The sequence below is a fragment of the Nyctibius grandis genome, chromosome 8 (genome assembly GCF_013368605.1).
Source record: "Nyctibius grandis isolate bNycGra1 chromosome 8, bNycGra1.pri, whole genome shotgun sequence".
Classification (NCBI taxonomy): Eukaryota; Metazoa; Chordata; class Aves; order Nyctibiiformes; family Nyctibiidae; genus Nyctibius; species Nyctibius grandis.
The window spans coordinates 4,419,405-4,436,892 of NC_090665.1; the positions used below are offsets into that span (position 1 = coordinate 4,419,405).

The 17,488-nt window shown below is 42.7% G+C and overlaps 1 protein-coding gene across 2 annotated transcripts in view; it reads right to left on the bottom strand.

The window, feature by feature from the left end:
• The window catches only part of GOLIM4 (golgi integral membrane protein 4), a 30,332-nt gene extending 19,221 nt beyond the window's left edge, over positions 1 to 11,111 (bottom strand). For both annotated transcript variants that reach the window (XM_068406198.1, XM_068406197.1), the window contains exon 1: positions 10,666 to 11,111. In XM_068406198.1, coding sequence (XP_068262299.1) covers positions 10,666 to 10,852 — 187 coding nt within the window. In that variant the 5' untranslated portion in view covers positions 10,853 to 11,111. The remainder of the gene's footprint in view (positions 1 to 10,665) is intronic.
• Between the last annotated feature and the right edge of the window lie 6,377 nt (positions 11,112 to 17,488).

A 17,488-nucleotide genomic window follows, 5' to 3' on the forward strand; every position in this document is an offset into this window, starting at 1 on the left:
CCCAATATCCTCTGGCAGAGAGTACCACCACTTAGCTGCCCGTAAAGCAGCAGTTCGTTCAGGCTTGTGTTTTGAACATCTGGTTTCAGATGTCTCTCACAAGCGATGGGGCACATCAGTCCCCATTCACCCTTTCCTCACCACTCACTGGACTGAAGGATCATTACCCGAAGTGGCCTACCAAGTCTGCAGCAAAGGAAAGATATTAATTAAAAATCCCGCAAACAGACAATTATATTTGCTCAAACTCAGTTTAACACAAGTACTTTTCACTGTCCAAACTGTAATTTGCACTCTTTTAAAGAATTATTAATTTGTATTAATGGATTTTTCCTTCAAAACCAGGAAACTCATTTTCTGAGAAGTAAACCGTTCATGAACATAAGCTTTCAACAGGAAGCATCAAATAAAGATTTGTATCTTGACAGCCACAGAAAACTCCTCTTGCACCTTAAACCGTGTTCTTAATTCCACCAAGGTGCATTCTGCAGGCTCTTTAGCTACTGGCTTATCTACAAGTGTTTACATTTTGGCTTAGAAGCCGGATTGTTAATCAATCCTTGTCACCTATCTCTGCTTTCCTATTTATCTTCTAAAGTCAAGGACATCAGTCAAGACGAACTAACACATCAATATCCTCTGCAACAAAACAAGCATGTAATAAATATTCACAAAGTCACCAGTAAGCTTCCAGGGAAAGAAAAATGGCAGCGCTACAGTTTTATCTGGGCACCAAAGATTGTGAGTGCCAAATTACATCGCAAAAGGCACAGGGGCTGTAGGATAGCAACTCAGGAGAGAAATGGAAATCCATAATGGTTTCCCCTCCCACGCAATCAGGGGTGGAAAGAGGCTTTTTGGCAAACAGACTAAACCACAAACGGATTCAGAGGTAACATCTTCCATTTCACCACTTTGCCTGCAAGCGCACCTTCCTCAGCTCCTCCTAGGGAGTTTTATTGAGTGGGTGGGGGGGAACCCTGCCCAGCAAACCCATGGTAAGGGCAGGAGGAAAGAAGAAAGAGAATGCAGCAGTCTGGGTTTTCGGGACCGCGGTGCTCTGTACCTTTCAGAGCTAACTGCATCTGTGCTGAGCTTCGGCTTTCCCATCTTCACCCTGCACTTCGAAGCCATGTCTCTGCACCCCTCTCAGGCAGTGCATCCTCACTGCTACCTTCTGCATGCTGACCTTTGAATTACTGGAACAAAGCTGGCAATGGCTTAAAATAGCCCTTCAGATGGCCAAAAAGGGCTAAGAAAAACTTCCTCCTACACGCCTCCCCTTCTAGTTCATTTACTGGTTGGTTCAGCAATGTTCTTCTCTGATAAAAGCCAATAATGTGCAACACAATGAAGATTTTGATAAAGAAAAGAACTATGAAGAAAGCACAGCTTCCATATTTTCTCACTTGCTCTTTTGGGAAGTAGGTTGCAGGTCAGATTTTTTTTTTAGTACATACAGGAGTTTATCGCCCATAAATGTAAATTATTCCCACCAGTTGGGAACTTCCTAGGCAAGAGTCCAGACTACAAGGCTTTTGTTACTGCAGCAGGGGATTTCTCCTGCTTCACCACCAGCCTGGATAGATGTCTGAGCAAGAATCTCAAAGAAATAAAAACATTGTCAAACATGTTTAAAATGGTTTTATACTAGAAAACCTATGTTTTCTAGTACAGGTTTCCTAGCCAGGGGAGTGAAACCTATATAAGGAATCTGGTAAATTCCTACTGGTGTGAGGCACCGACATGGCACTCACCCTATGAAAAAATTACTTGTGACGTTCTTAATTTTGTACTGATCTTTCCACAAATAATTGAACTTTGTTTCTATGTTATATTTAATAGAACAGTACAAAAAAGGGGGAAAAACATTGTCATCTAATGGCTAATATGCACTATTCCAACCTACATGGATGAACAAAGAACAACCCGAATCCACAGAGAGGTGATCCAGCCTCAAAGCCCACAAACAGAACCGGTAACACCACAGCTGCTTAAACCACCTCTCGCCTTCAGCAAGGAAATACATAACAGTCCTTGAAGTGATCCCAATTAAATCAAGTCCTTGATTTAAGATTTTTCTCATACAGAAACGATGGAGGAAAAGGCGGAGGGTGGGGGGCGATGCTCTATGGGTTCTCAGAAGATTACACCACTTTGACCATCGCTGAACGTTAATTGCAACACCGGAGTCAAGCGCTGTGATGAAAGCAAGCTTATTTAACAGTCATGTTTATTGTTCTTATCTTTGCTTTGCACCTCTAAGCAGCAAAACTATTATTAAGCAAAATAAGCCATTATTGTATATTTAAAAGAAAGTATTTCCTATTCTACATTATCAGCAATTTTGCAACTGTTACTTTGGTATTTTGGTCTGTCAGAAGCATGACTCCAGAGTCTAAAATGCCCTAGCTCCCACCATCTTATGTATTGGAAAATTAAGATTACATTGGGATTTCAATACACGCGATGCAAGAAATTTTATTAATTTCAATGTTATTGTTTCTGATGCAGTTCTGCAATCTTTCTCTGAGCTTACAGTAACACCTTTCCTTTAAAACCAGCAGATTTCCGTAGTCTTGGCAACATTCAATGTTATTTTCTCTCAGACTGTGGCAGAGTTGAACTGAACCAGCAGTGTGTGGTAACCCACACTGGCACTTTTCTAGTAACACTATGAAGGTTTGTCGAACATAGACTTGTTATAAAAATACAGTTAATTTCCAATTCTTGTCACTGCAGACAGAACCATTTAAAATGCAAACCCATGCAAATAGCTTTTCTGCTGAGAGTAAAGCATTTCCATGAGCCAAGGAAGAATCCCTTCAATATGAGATGTAGGGTAGATTTTCTAGTCCAATTACAATAACAAAAATTTTTATCTCAGAAGAGATTTCTTGACCCATCTGATGCTAATGTTTCATGCTGGGAGAACACGTTATTAGTGTAGTAAGACCTGCTCCCCAAGCTTCCAGCTCTGGATATGATTAAGTCAGTAAATCTGACTTCAAACAAGGAGATCCACTATATCACCAGTGATAATCTTATCAGAAACAGATTATCAAGCTGTGGGTAGCTCCTGGACAAGGATCAGGATTCCCTACCACAGCACAACCCATACTGCTCACAGTATACACTCCACCTATTTCAAAGGTTCTCAATTGAGAGTTTAGCAATAAACAGATATTTCAGTGACTTTGCAAACCTCTAAGAAACAATGGAAGTATTCCCACAATAAATACTAGGAAAACTGTGTTTTAAGTATAGTGCAAGAAAACAACATTACAGAAACCATGTATTTAGAATACATTGAACAAAATATTGATGTCCTTGAATATTTGATGCCCTTGAAGTTTTCTGTTTTGAATTTATATAAAAAGGACAGAAATAGAAGCCAAGTAATGTGAAACTGATTGTGTCTGAAAAACAAGCATTTTTCTGGCTTAATTATGGAACAATTTTGCATAGAGGCAAATGGACTGCGCTCATGTTGTTCCCTGAAAACCACAGCTAGCACTGTGTGCAGTACCACAATTGCATTTACTTTAAAATAAACTCCTACACTTTTCAATTCACTGACATGAAGAACGATCAAGCAATAGCTTTGTCAAATTACAGCCAGTCACTGCAAAAGAGCAGAATTCCTCCTGGCAAACTAAGCCATGCAGTGGCAGTTGGGCTTAAAAATAACCACTGCTTTGACTTAATGCTCTAGTCATTTATGTTGCTCAGAATATTAATAATTTTAAGAGATAAGTTTGTATTTAACATCTGGATCTTCATATTCAGGGGTTTTGTAGTGTTTGTCGTAGACCTACGGCTGATTTCAATTGCATGAGGAGAAAGCAGTAACATCTATTGCTTTCAAAGATCCTGCACCAAAAACAATCTATCAATTAAAATAAACCTGTTCCTCTAACTTAGTCAATACTCCAAAAAGAAACTACAATTGGAGAATGGGACTTGAGCAAATTCCTCAACATCTCTGCAACTAAGCCCTGGAAATGGCTGCCAAACTCGGGGATCTGAGTCACCTCAGGAAAGTAAGATACTAGGCTAATTTCAGCTACCTTAGGGGGGAAAAAAAGTGTAGAGGAAGAGGTAAAGTAATTGCAGTTTCTTTTATTTCTTAATTAAAGATACATAGTAGGAAATCTCGTAAAGTTTGGTTTATGCTAGATCACCAGAAAAAGATCAGAATCGCACCCAGCTCAGAAGACCCTTCTTTAAACAAGGAACAGCATCCAAACAGGCTGAATTCCATAAGTGCTTGCCTCAGGCTCCAACATGACTACAAATTCATGCCCCTGAATCCTAAAAATCCCAAGAAAAAATCACCCATCTAAGATTCTGCCGTAATTAGTTGTTCTGCAGAGTTAATTTTTTTCAGTAATCTGAATTATTTAGCTTTCATTACCATTAAACTTCAAAACAGCACCTGACTTTTAGCAGGACAGATTTAGTTACTTCGTGTATGCAAGGATCCTATTCCAAAATGAGCAAAGTGAACTAGATCAGCCACAAATTGCTGGCAATATCCTCACCGCTGCACAAGAGATGCTACAATGCATACTCATATCTCACTGCGGGTGGAAACCTTACTCAGAAGGTTGCCCCACCCAGATACACAGGCTGACAAGCCTGGACCCTGCCCAGCCAAAACAACCAGCCCGATGAGACAATGTGTTTGGAACATCATATTTAAGACTGGAGATTCAGTTTTGCTCACGTAGGAAGTAAGGAAGTAACTCCACCCCGTTGTTTAGGCTTTGGTTTTAACAGTAAAGCAACAATCTTAACTGAACCACTCCAGATACTAACTTTAAAGTTTTGCCAGTACAACTGCAAAGTCTCAACCACCCTAAAACTCTCCCCACAGTGTGTGCTTAGCACAGACAGATATCACAAACCATGCTGTTGACTAGAGGATTTCAGTTTCCAGCTACAATTGTCAGATCGTGATCGTGGCTCTTTCATCCTCGGCTTCTCTACTGGTCTCCCTCCAACAAAGCTTGTGATGTTTTAGGTGATGCATCACCTAAAACATCACAAGCTTTGTTGAAGCTGCTGTCAAACCTTTGCTGCTCGGAATATGTGACAGAAGACGACTGTCGAAGAAGCCAGAACGCAAACTCGCCAAAGCATCCACCCATCTTGCATCCCTCCTCTTCTCTCAGCTCCCAAGTGTTCACAAACCCAGACAGATCAATCATTCACAAGCTTCAAACTGATTTGTTACATCACCGGTAACAAACAGTTTCAGGATATTGGTTCCATCTTGCACGAGTCTGTTAGCTACCAGGTCCAATATTAAACTGGGGGCAACAATAAAACCCAGGGGAAAAAACCACCCTCTTACCTCATGCCGCCTAGCATTCCTTCAGACTACGTGCTCTGTGATCTTCAGCCCAGATTCCAACTTGGGTGTAGACGTAACATTGCAACACTGGTAGAAACTTACCCTGGAAGTATTATGTCTACAAGGAAAGTGATTTAAGAGCATTCGGGCATGGATTAAAGGAATGAAAAAGATATAAATCTGGGTATTTGCTCAATTTATCTTTCCAGTGATAGAATTCAGCTGCTGGGACTCCTACTTGCTATGGATGGACCTAGAAGCAACAAACCAGCTCCCCGAGTTAACTGAACCGAACAAAGCTCTAGCACCATTTCTGTCCTCGGATTATGAAGAAATCTGGATAATTCCAGATAACCTGAAATCTTCAGGTTGAGCTGCAAAACCGACATATATCTATCTAAATATACATTTTATACATACATATATGGACATACAAATGCATGTATGAATGTACCTTTATAGCATATAGATCTTCCATGCTACAAGTTTGCACAACTAATTTCAAATGTTTAATGTGTTTTTAAGTATGTAGAATATTAAATACCCAGGGGAAAATGAGGATGGAAGTACAAAAGGCAGATTCTAGATGCGGTCAGAAACCAAAGCACGCCATTTCAGAATGGGAGGACAGGATACCATAATGGTAGCAGCATTAGGGATGTTTGTTATATTTGCTGTTTCATGCAGTACTGTACCTCCATGCCAACTGCACACGGGGAACTAACCTCTACTATAACCATGCTACCACAGATCTTTCACATCTCAGATAGCAACAAACCACAATCAACGTTAGCATGCTGACAGACAGAAGAAATATTAACCACTAAAGTTACACAGAACTATGATCCAGTATTGTGATGCTTTATGCAAGTCTCCATACATAGAGCTGCTAGAGCTGCTATAGATCCAATCAACTTCTAGCAGGTCACCTCCAAGGAGGGGCCTCGGTTTAGGACAAATGGCACAACAGGCACAGAGGAATTCTGCATTTGCTTTTCAGCTGGTGCTTTCTAGCGCTGGATCAGATAGCTTTGAGGAAATCCAGATCTTGTCTACAGCAGGGCAAATGCTGAACTCTCAAGTTCAGAGTCCCTGCCGGGTTGGCTCCCCAGATTACAGTATGGTCTCAGCCTGCACAGGGGTTGCCTGAAGCCATCAGATAACGTTAAGACTCTAAGAGAAAGGACAGGAAAATTAAGATAGTAAAAGGCACTAAATGTAGGTCACTATTAGGATTAGGGATTAAAACAGATTAAACAGATTAAAACAGCACACAAGTGGTTACTTAATACCCAGAGGATGAGAAGACACTTGTAGATACATTCAATCTTGAAGCAGTCAAAGATACAATCAATCAGGTTCATCTACAGCTGTCAATGCATACCTGTTCTAGCAACTGCGGCCTGTTCCTATATGGTCAATAGCTTAAGACTTAGTCTGACACATCTTTGTAGGAGGCAAAGAGTGACAAGTTTTGGTTTTATCAGCTTAAGAAATACTAAATAAGATTATCTTCATGTTTCAAACATATAATGCTCAGAGAATGAGATTTTTAATCAGCATACTGCGAAGATCAGCTTATCTATGAAAGCGCTCACAGATAACAATGGCTTTGGGTTTTCTTAGCAGCCAAGAGATTTTGTATCATCTCTAAATTTTGCCTCTGTGGGTTACAAAAGCAGCCCTACTTTCTCCCAGCCCATCAGAACTTTTGTTAAAGAGACAAAAATGCTGAAGTTTGACATTCTTTTTTGTGAGAAGTTCAGCTTTCAAATACAAAATCTTCTAAAATGCAAGATGTCTAAAGGGGGTGAGCTTCAGACCCCAGCCTCTCCAAACCAGTTATTCTTATCATGTTCCCCAAGTCTGCCATCCTTCCAATCACATCCTGGTCTTACTTCAAGAGGCACAAATACTTCTCAGCTGAGCACCTGAAGCTGCAAACACCAGAAAAAGCAGAACTCCCTACAACAACAGTCGTATGCAGCCCTCTTCAGATCAGGTGTATGGGCTAAACGGTTTTGAGACCCCTTCCTGCACCACTTTTGTACAGTGACCTGTACATTCTGCTTTGGTACATGTGCTTTCCCACATGTACAGAAGATCCAGCCTGGTTCACATGCTGCGTTTGAGCAAAACAAGGCAATGAAAAAGATTAAAATCTAAGACTCCTGGCTTTTCAAACAAAACCAGAACGCACTGCTCATTCAGGCATGAAGAACTGGCAAGTACCAAGAAGGAGGTTCTTATTACCTACACAGACGAAAAACCTAAAAAACTGTGCAGACATAGAAAAATAGTAGAGGGGATAGTAGGAAGTGAAGGGAGGCTACGCTCCAAGCTACATCTGAGCATCCTTAAGACTTTGGGCGGACTAAAGGCATGCAGGTTCAAAACTGTGACCTTATACGTAAACTTAGGAGTTGCCTATGATCCTTAAGCACTTCACAAACTGACTCAAGTTTCACCCAGAAGCCCTAACAGTGTTCCTCGCTGTACAATCAGGAAAGCAACTGTCTTTATAGGCCCCAGCAGTCACAACAAAACCCAACCAAAATTCAGAAAACAGGTGGTATTTCACTGTCATCCAAGCGTTTCAATCCAGTTGGCCTTCCAGAAGCACAGCCAGCCTGGCACAGTACAGCCTCAGGAGCCTCAAAAACACAACTTTAACAAGTTGCCTTTTTTTTTTTAATTTAAAACAATAAGCCTACTGACGAAATGTTTGTTCAGGAAGTAGAAGTCCAAGGTCCAGTTCTCTCCTGAGCTTTTAATGAGCTTTAAATTCTTATTTAATCACCCAGAAGAGAGCTGTAAACACTAAGAAATCAACCACTGTTGATACAGCACCCTCTTTTCTTCCTGGCAATGCTATGCCAGTGACCTTGCCCTTTGACTGGTTCCTGCTTAAAAGATTTCAGAGTGCTCCCATCATACTTCAGGCCTCAAAGTTATCTCTAGACCAGCATCTGTAGAGAAACTGATTACACTGCATGGAAAAGATAAGTTGCACTGCTTTAGCAGTGATACATTTTGTTGTCCTCATAAAAGAATAAACTCAAAGAATAATCTCTTGTGTTGTTAAGGACAGCAAAGAGGTGTAACCTAGATATTCTTAAGAGTTTTTGGTTTTGGCAACAGAAACATTGTTGATTTAAAATCCAGGCCATTCAAAATCAAAGTTCAAAGTGCAGCCAGATCCTGCACCTGCAAACACAGGATTTTGTGTCAGCATTTTATGTTGTTTCAAAGTCTCTGTTTAAAGAAAATTCCTTCCTGCTGTTCCATACCAAAGAGTTAAATAGGAAAGGTTCAGAAATGGTTTTGGTGTTGTCTATCACCCGTTAGCGTGGTGCTTGTGAGCTGGGCATAGGCACAGGTTCTGCATTCTCTGTTCTCCTCACTAATAAACTGCTACTGCAAAAACCCAGGTGGTTATACACAGCAGGCCATCCCAGAAAGAGTCATGAAATGTACAGGGAAAGAACCAATTTTATCGTTACGTTATGATTTTCCACGTATTCTGTGACTTAATTGCTAGTAATTTGTTTTGGTTTTTTTTTTTTTAAACGTTTCCAGCTACCATACTAAGCACAGGTAAGGTCTGCTTAACAGGCTTGATACATTGGCGTGGGTCCCAGAACCATGTGAATTTATTGCACTGACAATCAATCATTAATATTTTCAGATTCTGGTCCATATTTTACATTTCTGATTGATACAATGAAACAAGTAAGAGAATACTCCTATAAAATGCAGCATCGTCACCGCATTTATCAACTCCTAGTTGCCTGCTGTTTCCGTGAACTTGCTTGGATAGATGATGGCTACTCAAAATAATGTTTCAGACACGGAAAGTTTAAACTCACAGTCCAGACTCAATATCTCTGATTAAGAGAATCTCTCCTCTGTGTTAGAATAAAGTTTGTTGCATGCTCCCCTTTGGAATAGCCAAAGCAACGGAAAAAGCTAACTTGTTGAATTTTAGCTTGAGAACAAGATGTTCCTGTGTCCTCTTCAAACACTGTTGGCAAATATACAGACTAGCGAAAGTAGCCCTTTAGCCATCTGCCACATCCCCATCTCCCAGCCAAACATTTACACCTTTTTCGTGGCTAAAATGAAGGTTTCTGTCAAATTTTTCCATGGCATTACCCGGAAATGGCCTGAGATTGAAATACTAAGTAATGATGGTCACAGATCGTAGCTAAACATATTCAAGTAACAAATCACTATAAGAATCTAACAGCATAAGCCCAGTTCCTCGCTCTCTGCATAAAAATTGTACGCTCCCACGCATGCTTTTACGTGTGCTTCCACAGTGAAAAGCATGGTTGAAGCTCACCCTGTAGTTAAGTACTGCTACAGCTGCTAGAGCAGACCACTCTTATTCTTGTTTTATATGGTTTTGAGAAATAAAACTCTAGAAAGAGTTTTGAAGGTTGGCTCTGGACTTTGTACATGCCAACCTGATCATCTTGCACTTGACAATTAGAGAGGCGCTGAGGTCTTGCACTTCCTAGAGCACCGATGCTTCAAGTATACATCTGCTGCTTTGCCTCTGATTTCTGGACATGCAGATGTCAGACATCGGCATCTTTTCATCTTCAAGTACAGGACGCCCACATTTTGTGCACCCTTAAACCAAGATGCACAAGGATCTGTATTTATGTGGCAGCTTTAAGGCAAAAAATTCAAAGTTATTCCAAAAGTAATAGAAGAGCCTTATCCAAATAATTTATTTGAATTTTACTTTCAAATTGCCCTGTAAAAGAAATGCTTTATTAGAATAGCCCGCTCTCTCCTAGAGCTATGTAAGGTTTATGCTGCCCAGGAACTGCAGCCTTGCATTTTTGCAGTTGAATGTTCTCTCAGCAGCATAAAATTAATACTGCTAAGATAACACAGACGCACGCAGAAGTCCCAGAACTGGACGTGGTCTGTACTGTTAGACAAGCTGCAGGCAGCATGCCTAACTTTTCCATTTACACCAGGAACTGCAGTGATGTGCAGTCCTTTGGGAATAAGAGCCACTCTATAAAACGCGGGGGAGCGAGGGGGAATTAGAGCTCCCTAGGAGACCGTGACAAAACCTCACACTGACTTCAGTGGGGCTAGGAACCTAACCACGGTCAGAGAGCAAAACCCCACAGGCTGGGGGGAGAGAAGGGGAAAAAGCACATAAGGAGCAAAACTTTGTGAGAGGTTGGACAGACTTCCCAGAGGACAAGGAGGAAGAGGAGGAGGAGAAGGGTGTTCTGCAAGCCTTAGGAAAGGGTGGCAGAGGCTCCCGCCGAGGTAAGTACCTTGTAACTGAGCTGACAGGGATTCCTGATGCTGCTGGTACTTGAGCGCCGTGGCCTCAGCCTTCCTCAGCTGGCCCTGCAGCTCGTAGTAGAGCATCGCCCCGTAGAGGAAGCCGAACACCACAGTCAAGAGCAGCAGGGTCTGGAAAATCCGCTTCTGTTTTCGGGAGCACATCCCGTTGCCCATGTCCCCGGCGGGGTCCCGAGGGCCCCCGCCCCTCACGGCTTAGCAGCGGGCAGCTGGAGGCGGCGGGCGACGAGGCGGCGACATCGGAGGCCCCGGGTCCGTGCCGGAGGAGGAGGGAGGGACGGAGGGAGGGAGGGGTCGGCCGGGCACCTCAGCTCCTGGGCACCGCCGCGACGCCCCGGGCGGCTTCCCCCTGCGTACGGGCCCTGCGCGTCGGAGCGGAGCCGGCGGGACTCTGCGCGGCGCGGGGCGGGCGCCCCAGCCGCATGCTGCGGCCGCAGGCTGCCCGGTGCTGCCCGGCCCTCCGGCGGCGGAGGGGGCGGCCCCCGGCTGACTGTCCCGGCCCCCGGGTCCCCGCGGCAGCGGCGCTGGGTCCCGCGGCCTGCGGGGCGGCTCCCTGCTCTCCTCAGGCGGCGCCTGCAGCCCGGCCCCGCCGCGGGGACCCACCCAGCCGCTGGCTCCGCCGCCGCCACCTGAGAGGGACAAAGGCAACTTCCCCGGCCCCGCACTTACGTGTCACCCCCGCTCCGCCGCAGCTCCCCGCCGCGGGATCCCCGAAGGAAGTCCCGCTCCGGGCGCGGCCTCATTGGGCCCAACCGCGGGTCTCTCCCCTCCCTTCGGGGCGGCAGCGCCTGAGCGCATTGGGTGCCCGCCGCGTCCGTCCGGCCCGCCGGGCGCTCCGCTTCCCTCCGCCCGCCCCTCTCCTCACGCCCGGCCCAGACCGCCCCGACCCGGTGCGGGGGGCGCCGGGGGCCGGGGTGGCCGGGCCCGGTCCGCAGGGACGGGGCGACCGGGGTCTGTGTGCCCGCCCGGTCCCCGTGTGAGGGGACAGGGGGGTCTGAGGCGGGGTGGGGTTGGACTCGATGATCCCTGCGGTCTCTTCCAACCTGGTTGATTCTGTGATTCTGTGGGTGACACCGCGTGGGACAAGGCGCGTGGCGGGTGTGGCACGGCCTGGGGCAGCCGCCGGGGCAGGGGGTGACAAGGCCGGTGGCGTTTGGGGGTGCCCGGCCTCCTAAGGCGTGCTAGGGCCCAGCGGGGCCTGCGGGACACCTGGCTCCTGGGGGTGAGGGGTCTTGTACTGAGCAGGCAAAGCCCCAAAGAGCCTGTTTTTATAACCAGGCACCTGATTTATTTACACTCTTCATCAGATGAATTTATTCTCTTCATAGGGCATTGGCCGTACTCTCTATTGGGGTGCCGGCCGCAGCCAAGAGGTAACAGCGTGTCACGGCCTTCGCTGCTCTCTGCCTTCTCCAAGAGCCGAGCTCAGGCCGATGGTGGATCTAAATTCAGGCACAGAGTATGTCTGTGGTAATGGCTCGCAAATGCCGCTGTCATGCATAAAAAGGTGAGGCAGGTCTTACGGCATTTATCCTTAACCAGTAAGATTTCAGAATTAGCATGACTAGAGTTCTCTCTACTAGTGTGTTTCGTTACAGGAAAAAACCAACCACCAAGGCTCAAGCTAAACTAGAAGTAATAATAAGCAAAAGTCAAAGACATACTCCAAAGTAATTTTTTCTAAATATATCTAACTCGTTGATCTGTGTTTTTCACAGGCATTATTCTGGTCTTAAATGAAAAATTACATCAAAGAGGCTTAAAAATTAGTTATTCAAATATTCTACATACACCGGTAATTAATAGCAGTCAGTACCACAAGCTGGTATGACTTCTATCTAAATGTATTTCGAGTTTGTATTTGTTGTCTTAATTAAACGGACTGCCTTGCTCTCCGTTTGAGGATTGAAGTGCTCAAAATTATAAGTTAGACACCCAAGAAGAAACTGTAATTGCTTTGAAATAGTGATACGTTAAAAAAAGTCATATTCTTTTCCCTTGCCTTTAAGAAGCTTCCTGAAGTTCTTGAAGTTACACTTAAAAACTTTAGATCAAAAACATGAGTGTTTCAAATTGACTGATCTTCATGCAGATTTACAGTGTTCATTTCTTTCACAAAGCAGTCCCAGTAGGTTTCTCAGTATTACCCAGACTCCAGCTTCCCCTTCCTCTCCCAGACTCCTTCAGAGATGTCCTGTGCGTTCTTGCGTTACCAGGCTCCGCAGGCTGAGCTCTGTTAAGTAGAATGAGACAATTTATTTCTAGACTGAGATTTGGAAATCACTGAAGATGATTTATACTTCAGTGTTGCAGCTATTCAAATTATTTAATCTCTTGTGTTTCCACTTGTTGCTTAGATTACCTTTCATAAAACCAGTCTACGCCTTTAGTTTTGATCGCTTTGCACTGGAGAACAATTGGCTCACCAGCAACTTCCTCTGAATATGGTAGTCACTTTGGATTACCATCATGATGAATCGACATCATAAATTTAAGAGGACACTGAACATTGTTATTTGATACCTATTCCAAATACATTTAATTGATTATGGTATAAATGTACTTTATCTGCTTGTAGAAAATGTCAATATCATTAACAAATGCTGAGAAAAAAGCAAATTAGTATCTCCTTTTGCTTAATCAAATATTACTTATATTCAGTAATAGCTAGTGATAGATCTCCTCTGCAGCTCATATAAATTGTGATTCTCCATGATCGGAGTTAAAATGAGGAATTTATTGGGAGCAAGGGACTATTATGTGAAGCTATTAGGCAAATTTGAATTGGAAGTCCCAAAATAGAAAGGTTTGGACATAAAAGAGACTGTAATATATTAAAAAGCATTAAATTAGTTGCTAGGAGAGGAATGTTACTTTGACTGATCACTAAGTTACTGATATAATCAGGAAAGATGGGGGATAAGTGCTTTCTGAGCCATGTTGTACTGTGGGAAGTGTGCTCGGAGGCTGCAACAGGGAATTCATGGGCAGGCATTTATATACACGTCTTTATCATCTTTAGCTTAATTTGCTAAGCAAATGAGGCTTGTGCAATCAAACCGTCTGTCAGTTTGTGCCTCGTAAGTACAAGCAGTTGGCCAACACATTGGCCAATTTCAGACATCCAGGTTGTAGAAATGTTGAGCAAAATTAAGTTCCTATAAGTTTTGAGAAATTAGAGGAGCAATATATAAAGTATAACCCTGTAAGTTCTCTAACAGAAGGAAAGGCTACACGTGCTCAGACTCAGTTGGATAATAGAACCTGTTCAGGGGAGAGAGGTTAGAAATATCCCATTTCTTTGGGAAATGGGTTCTCACCATCAACCACAAGATATGCGAAGCCAGTCCTCAGTAAGTCTGGACATCACAGAACTGCATGGTCTTTTGTTTCTTTTTTTTGTTTTGCTTCTCTTAATGTAATTCTCTTGTATTTTTTTTTCATTCTTTCAGTTTTACTAAGCTTGATTCTGGGAACCAGTTTCTAATAAAAATGATCATTGAACAGCTTTGAGTTTTTCTGGAATGATCCAATGAATACAGTGGTTAAATAGATCAGGCAGCAGATCTTTTATGGTTTTTTAAATCTTACCCATCAATGGATCAAGGATCTGAAGTGATAGAAATGTACCGTGAAGGTTGTCCCACACGAGTCACAGCCCATTCACTTGGTTGCCAGAAGTTAAGGAATGTACTGGCAAGACGTATGTTATTACCTCTCCAGCTACAAAGCACATTCCAGCTACAGATGTTTAGGCAAGAATGACCTTTCTGTCCAGTGACTGAAGCTTGCTAATGTGTACAAAGATTGTTTTAACACTCACTGTCATTTATTAGTAGTCAGGAACTGAATGAATAAAAAGGTTGGCGTTGAAGAGGTGAATGCTCCTGGGAAAACTGAATTTATCTTTGCCTGAGGTCACAGTTGGTGACATTAGGGGAAGTCAGGCTTTTTATAGCTGACCTATCAGCTGCCTGTGAGTGTCCAGCCTCAGTAATCAGTTGAACTCTGTTTGCTGATGTCCTAATTTGAGGTGAGGACAAGGAGGGCTGTGTTTTAATGTAGAAAGTGCCAGGCTACTTAATGTTATGAAAAATAAAATCAAACATAAGGTATCCCAAACTGGACACTCCCAAGTTAACACAGCTTTGACCTTTGTTTCCTGGTGCCTTGGTTCTGCTGTAGAACAGTAGCTGATGACTGACTTCTGCCTCATGGATGCATTTGAAGATACATTTTTCTAAATCACTCAGCATTCATAGAATCATAGAATCGTGGAATCGTTTTGGTTGGAGTAGGAATGGGGATAAAACACCGGTAAGAAAATTCTGCGTAGGGACACAGAATACTGTAAAAGGCATTCCATACTGAGGTGAGAAAATGTGGTTACTAGCGGAGATGAGTAAAGAGGCTACACTCTGACTTTGAGTATCTTGGTTCTGGTGCTTCCTGACTTAAATAGTCTTGTCATTTTACTGGCTCCAAAACATTATCCTTTGTAAATAATTAATGCAGGTAAGCAGATGGATTAAAATGTACAATTGTTTTAACAGGACTAGGAAGTAATGGAGCTATGAATGCCAAAGATCTACAAATTCACTGTAAGTGTGACACATCTAGGATGCATTTGGAATTGCCACTTTATGTCACTGCTATACAGTCATCACAGAGGAACTTCAAGGGGCAGTACTCCAGTGTATCCTGTGTGGGAGCTATTAGTTGCCTATCAAGGCAGAACAACTTGTAAGAAACACTGGAATTTGATCAGCCTTTTGCTGCAATCCCCAGAAAAAACACTCCTCATACCATTACATGCTCCATTGCTCTTAACAGCTACCATTAAAACTGATAGTAAACACTTAAAACAAATATTAGGATCCCAAATCATTTAAATACCACGTTAAATCATGAATTGACTTTAAACAGTGGTCGGATGATCCACCTTATAAGAAACTTGCAATTGGAAACCCCTGTGTTCCTGTGGGCTGGCGTTTTACAAAAAAGAAAAATAATAATGTTTGAGTGCTAATGATAATATGAATGCTCTTACAATCACAGGGCTGGATATTTGAGCTTTCAGGCACTTATCTAACAGCATACTATTTGCATAGAACAGAAGTGCTCCGAGACAGGGATCTGGGTGTATTTTGGTTCTGTGTGTTTTGTTTATACTACAGATCAATCTGAACCACTCGGTGAAATGCAACCACCAGTAACGCTCAGTCTGCCCCACGCAGGTGGATGTGTTTTATAGTATGAGCAACTACACCTAAAAGGCGTGGGGCTGTGCCTGCAGTGAGGTGGGAAAAGGAGACAAATCTGACTCCTGGGGGAGCACCATGCAAATACAAGGAGAACAGTCTGGATGCAGGAGCCTGGAGGGTTTTCTGTGCAGTAGAGTGTTGGGGAATCCTGTGTCCTAGCTGAAAAATTCTGCGAGGGAAGTGGGTTTCCCCATTTTGCTGTTTCAAAAGATAGCAGTTGCATTCCAAATTTTATGAGTTAGAGGAAAATGTTGAACTTGGGAATGCTGACTACAGGCATTGTTTTTTCTGATACATAGAATAATCCCCAGTGATTACATTTTCCTGGTGCATTTCCCATCGGGCTGTCCAGACTGGAGGCTATGGCAGATGGAGGAGTAAATAGGTCAGTGAATTTTGAGTTGTTCCATCCCCTCCTTTTTCCAGTCTTGCTGGACTTGTCTATTTTTTCACAGTCTTTTGGTTTTCCAGCACCTGAATAAAAGCCAGGGTCTGATATCCTACAGCTGTAAAACTGTCTGACCTTCCAGAAGAGAGAAATCTCCTCTTTGTAATTGTTTCCATTATCATTGCACTGCAAGATAAGGTAGTGACTGATGAACTAATGTAAATTTCATTGATGTTTATGATATCTTTGTGATTTTTTAAGGATCTGAAAAGAGGCTTTTAAGCAGGGTCTGGAAAGAGCTGTTTACTTTGTAGAGTTAATTCAAGGACAGAAAACAAGCACTCAGGAATTTATGTATAAAATCTGAAGCAATGTAGCTAAGGACTTCTAAATGAGATTAAAATGAACTCAGGACTTTAACAGACATATTCACATTAATTTTCATTTTCATGGGACTCTCCGTTAATGATATTATCATGGCCTGCCAGACTCAGAAATAGAAACTGTTTTTCCAGTCAGTTACAGGGTTATCCCTGGATTGTAGTTTTATTTTAGTTATTTACTTCTAGCTTTTGTGCTGCTCTTACACACCAGGAAAACGTGTGCAGGCTTCTCTCACAAAGCATGACTACCTGTCCTAATTGCTAGTCTTGGAAGTGTTTTACTGTTACATTACAAAATAAAATTAGTTCCAGTGCAAAGGAATTTTACTGATGTGTTTGGGAACATAAAAGAGTAGAGAAAATAGCTGAATTTGAGAAAGACCTGTCAGGAAAATCTTAAGCTCTTCTCCTGTAAGATTTGTAACATTTGTAACATTTTGCGTTTCAGGTGCAGGGTTGAACTCAGTAAGAGTGGTTGCACTTAAACATACACATACTTGTTTGCAGTGTCTAGGCCTCAGTTTGTAAAAGACTATCTAGGAACTCACTGAGCTCTTGCTAAAGAAAAGTCCTTAATTTAAGTGAAAACCTGATTCATTTGCTGTGTTTCAGGAAATTCTGCAATTTGCCCAATTTTTTCCCCCTAGTTTTTAGGACTTCATTGTGTGTGGGGTTTTTTGGTTGTTTTTTTTTTTAATGTGTTTACTTTTTGTGCAAGTATTTGCCTTCCTGGTAGCTCAAATGCCTTGAAGAATTT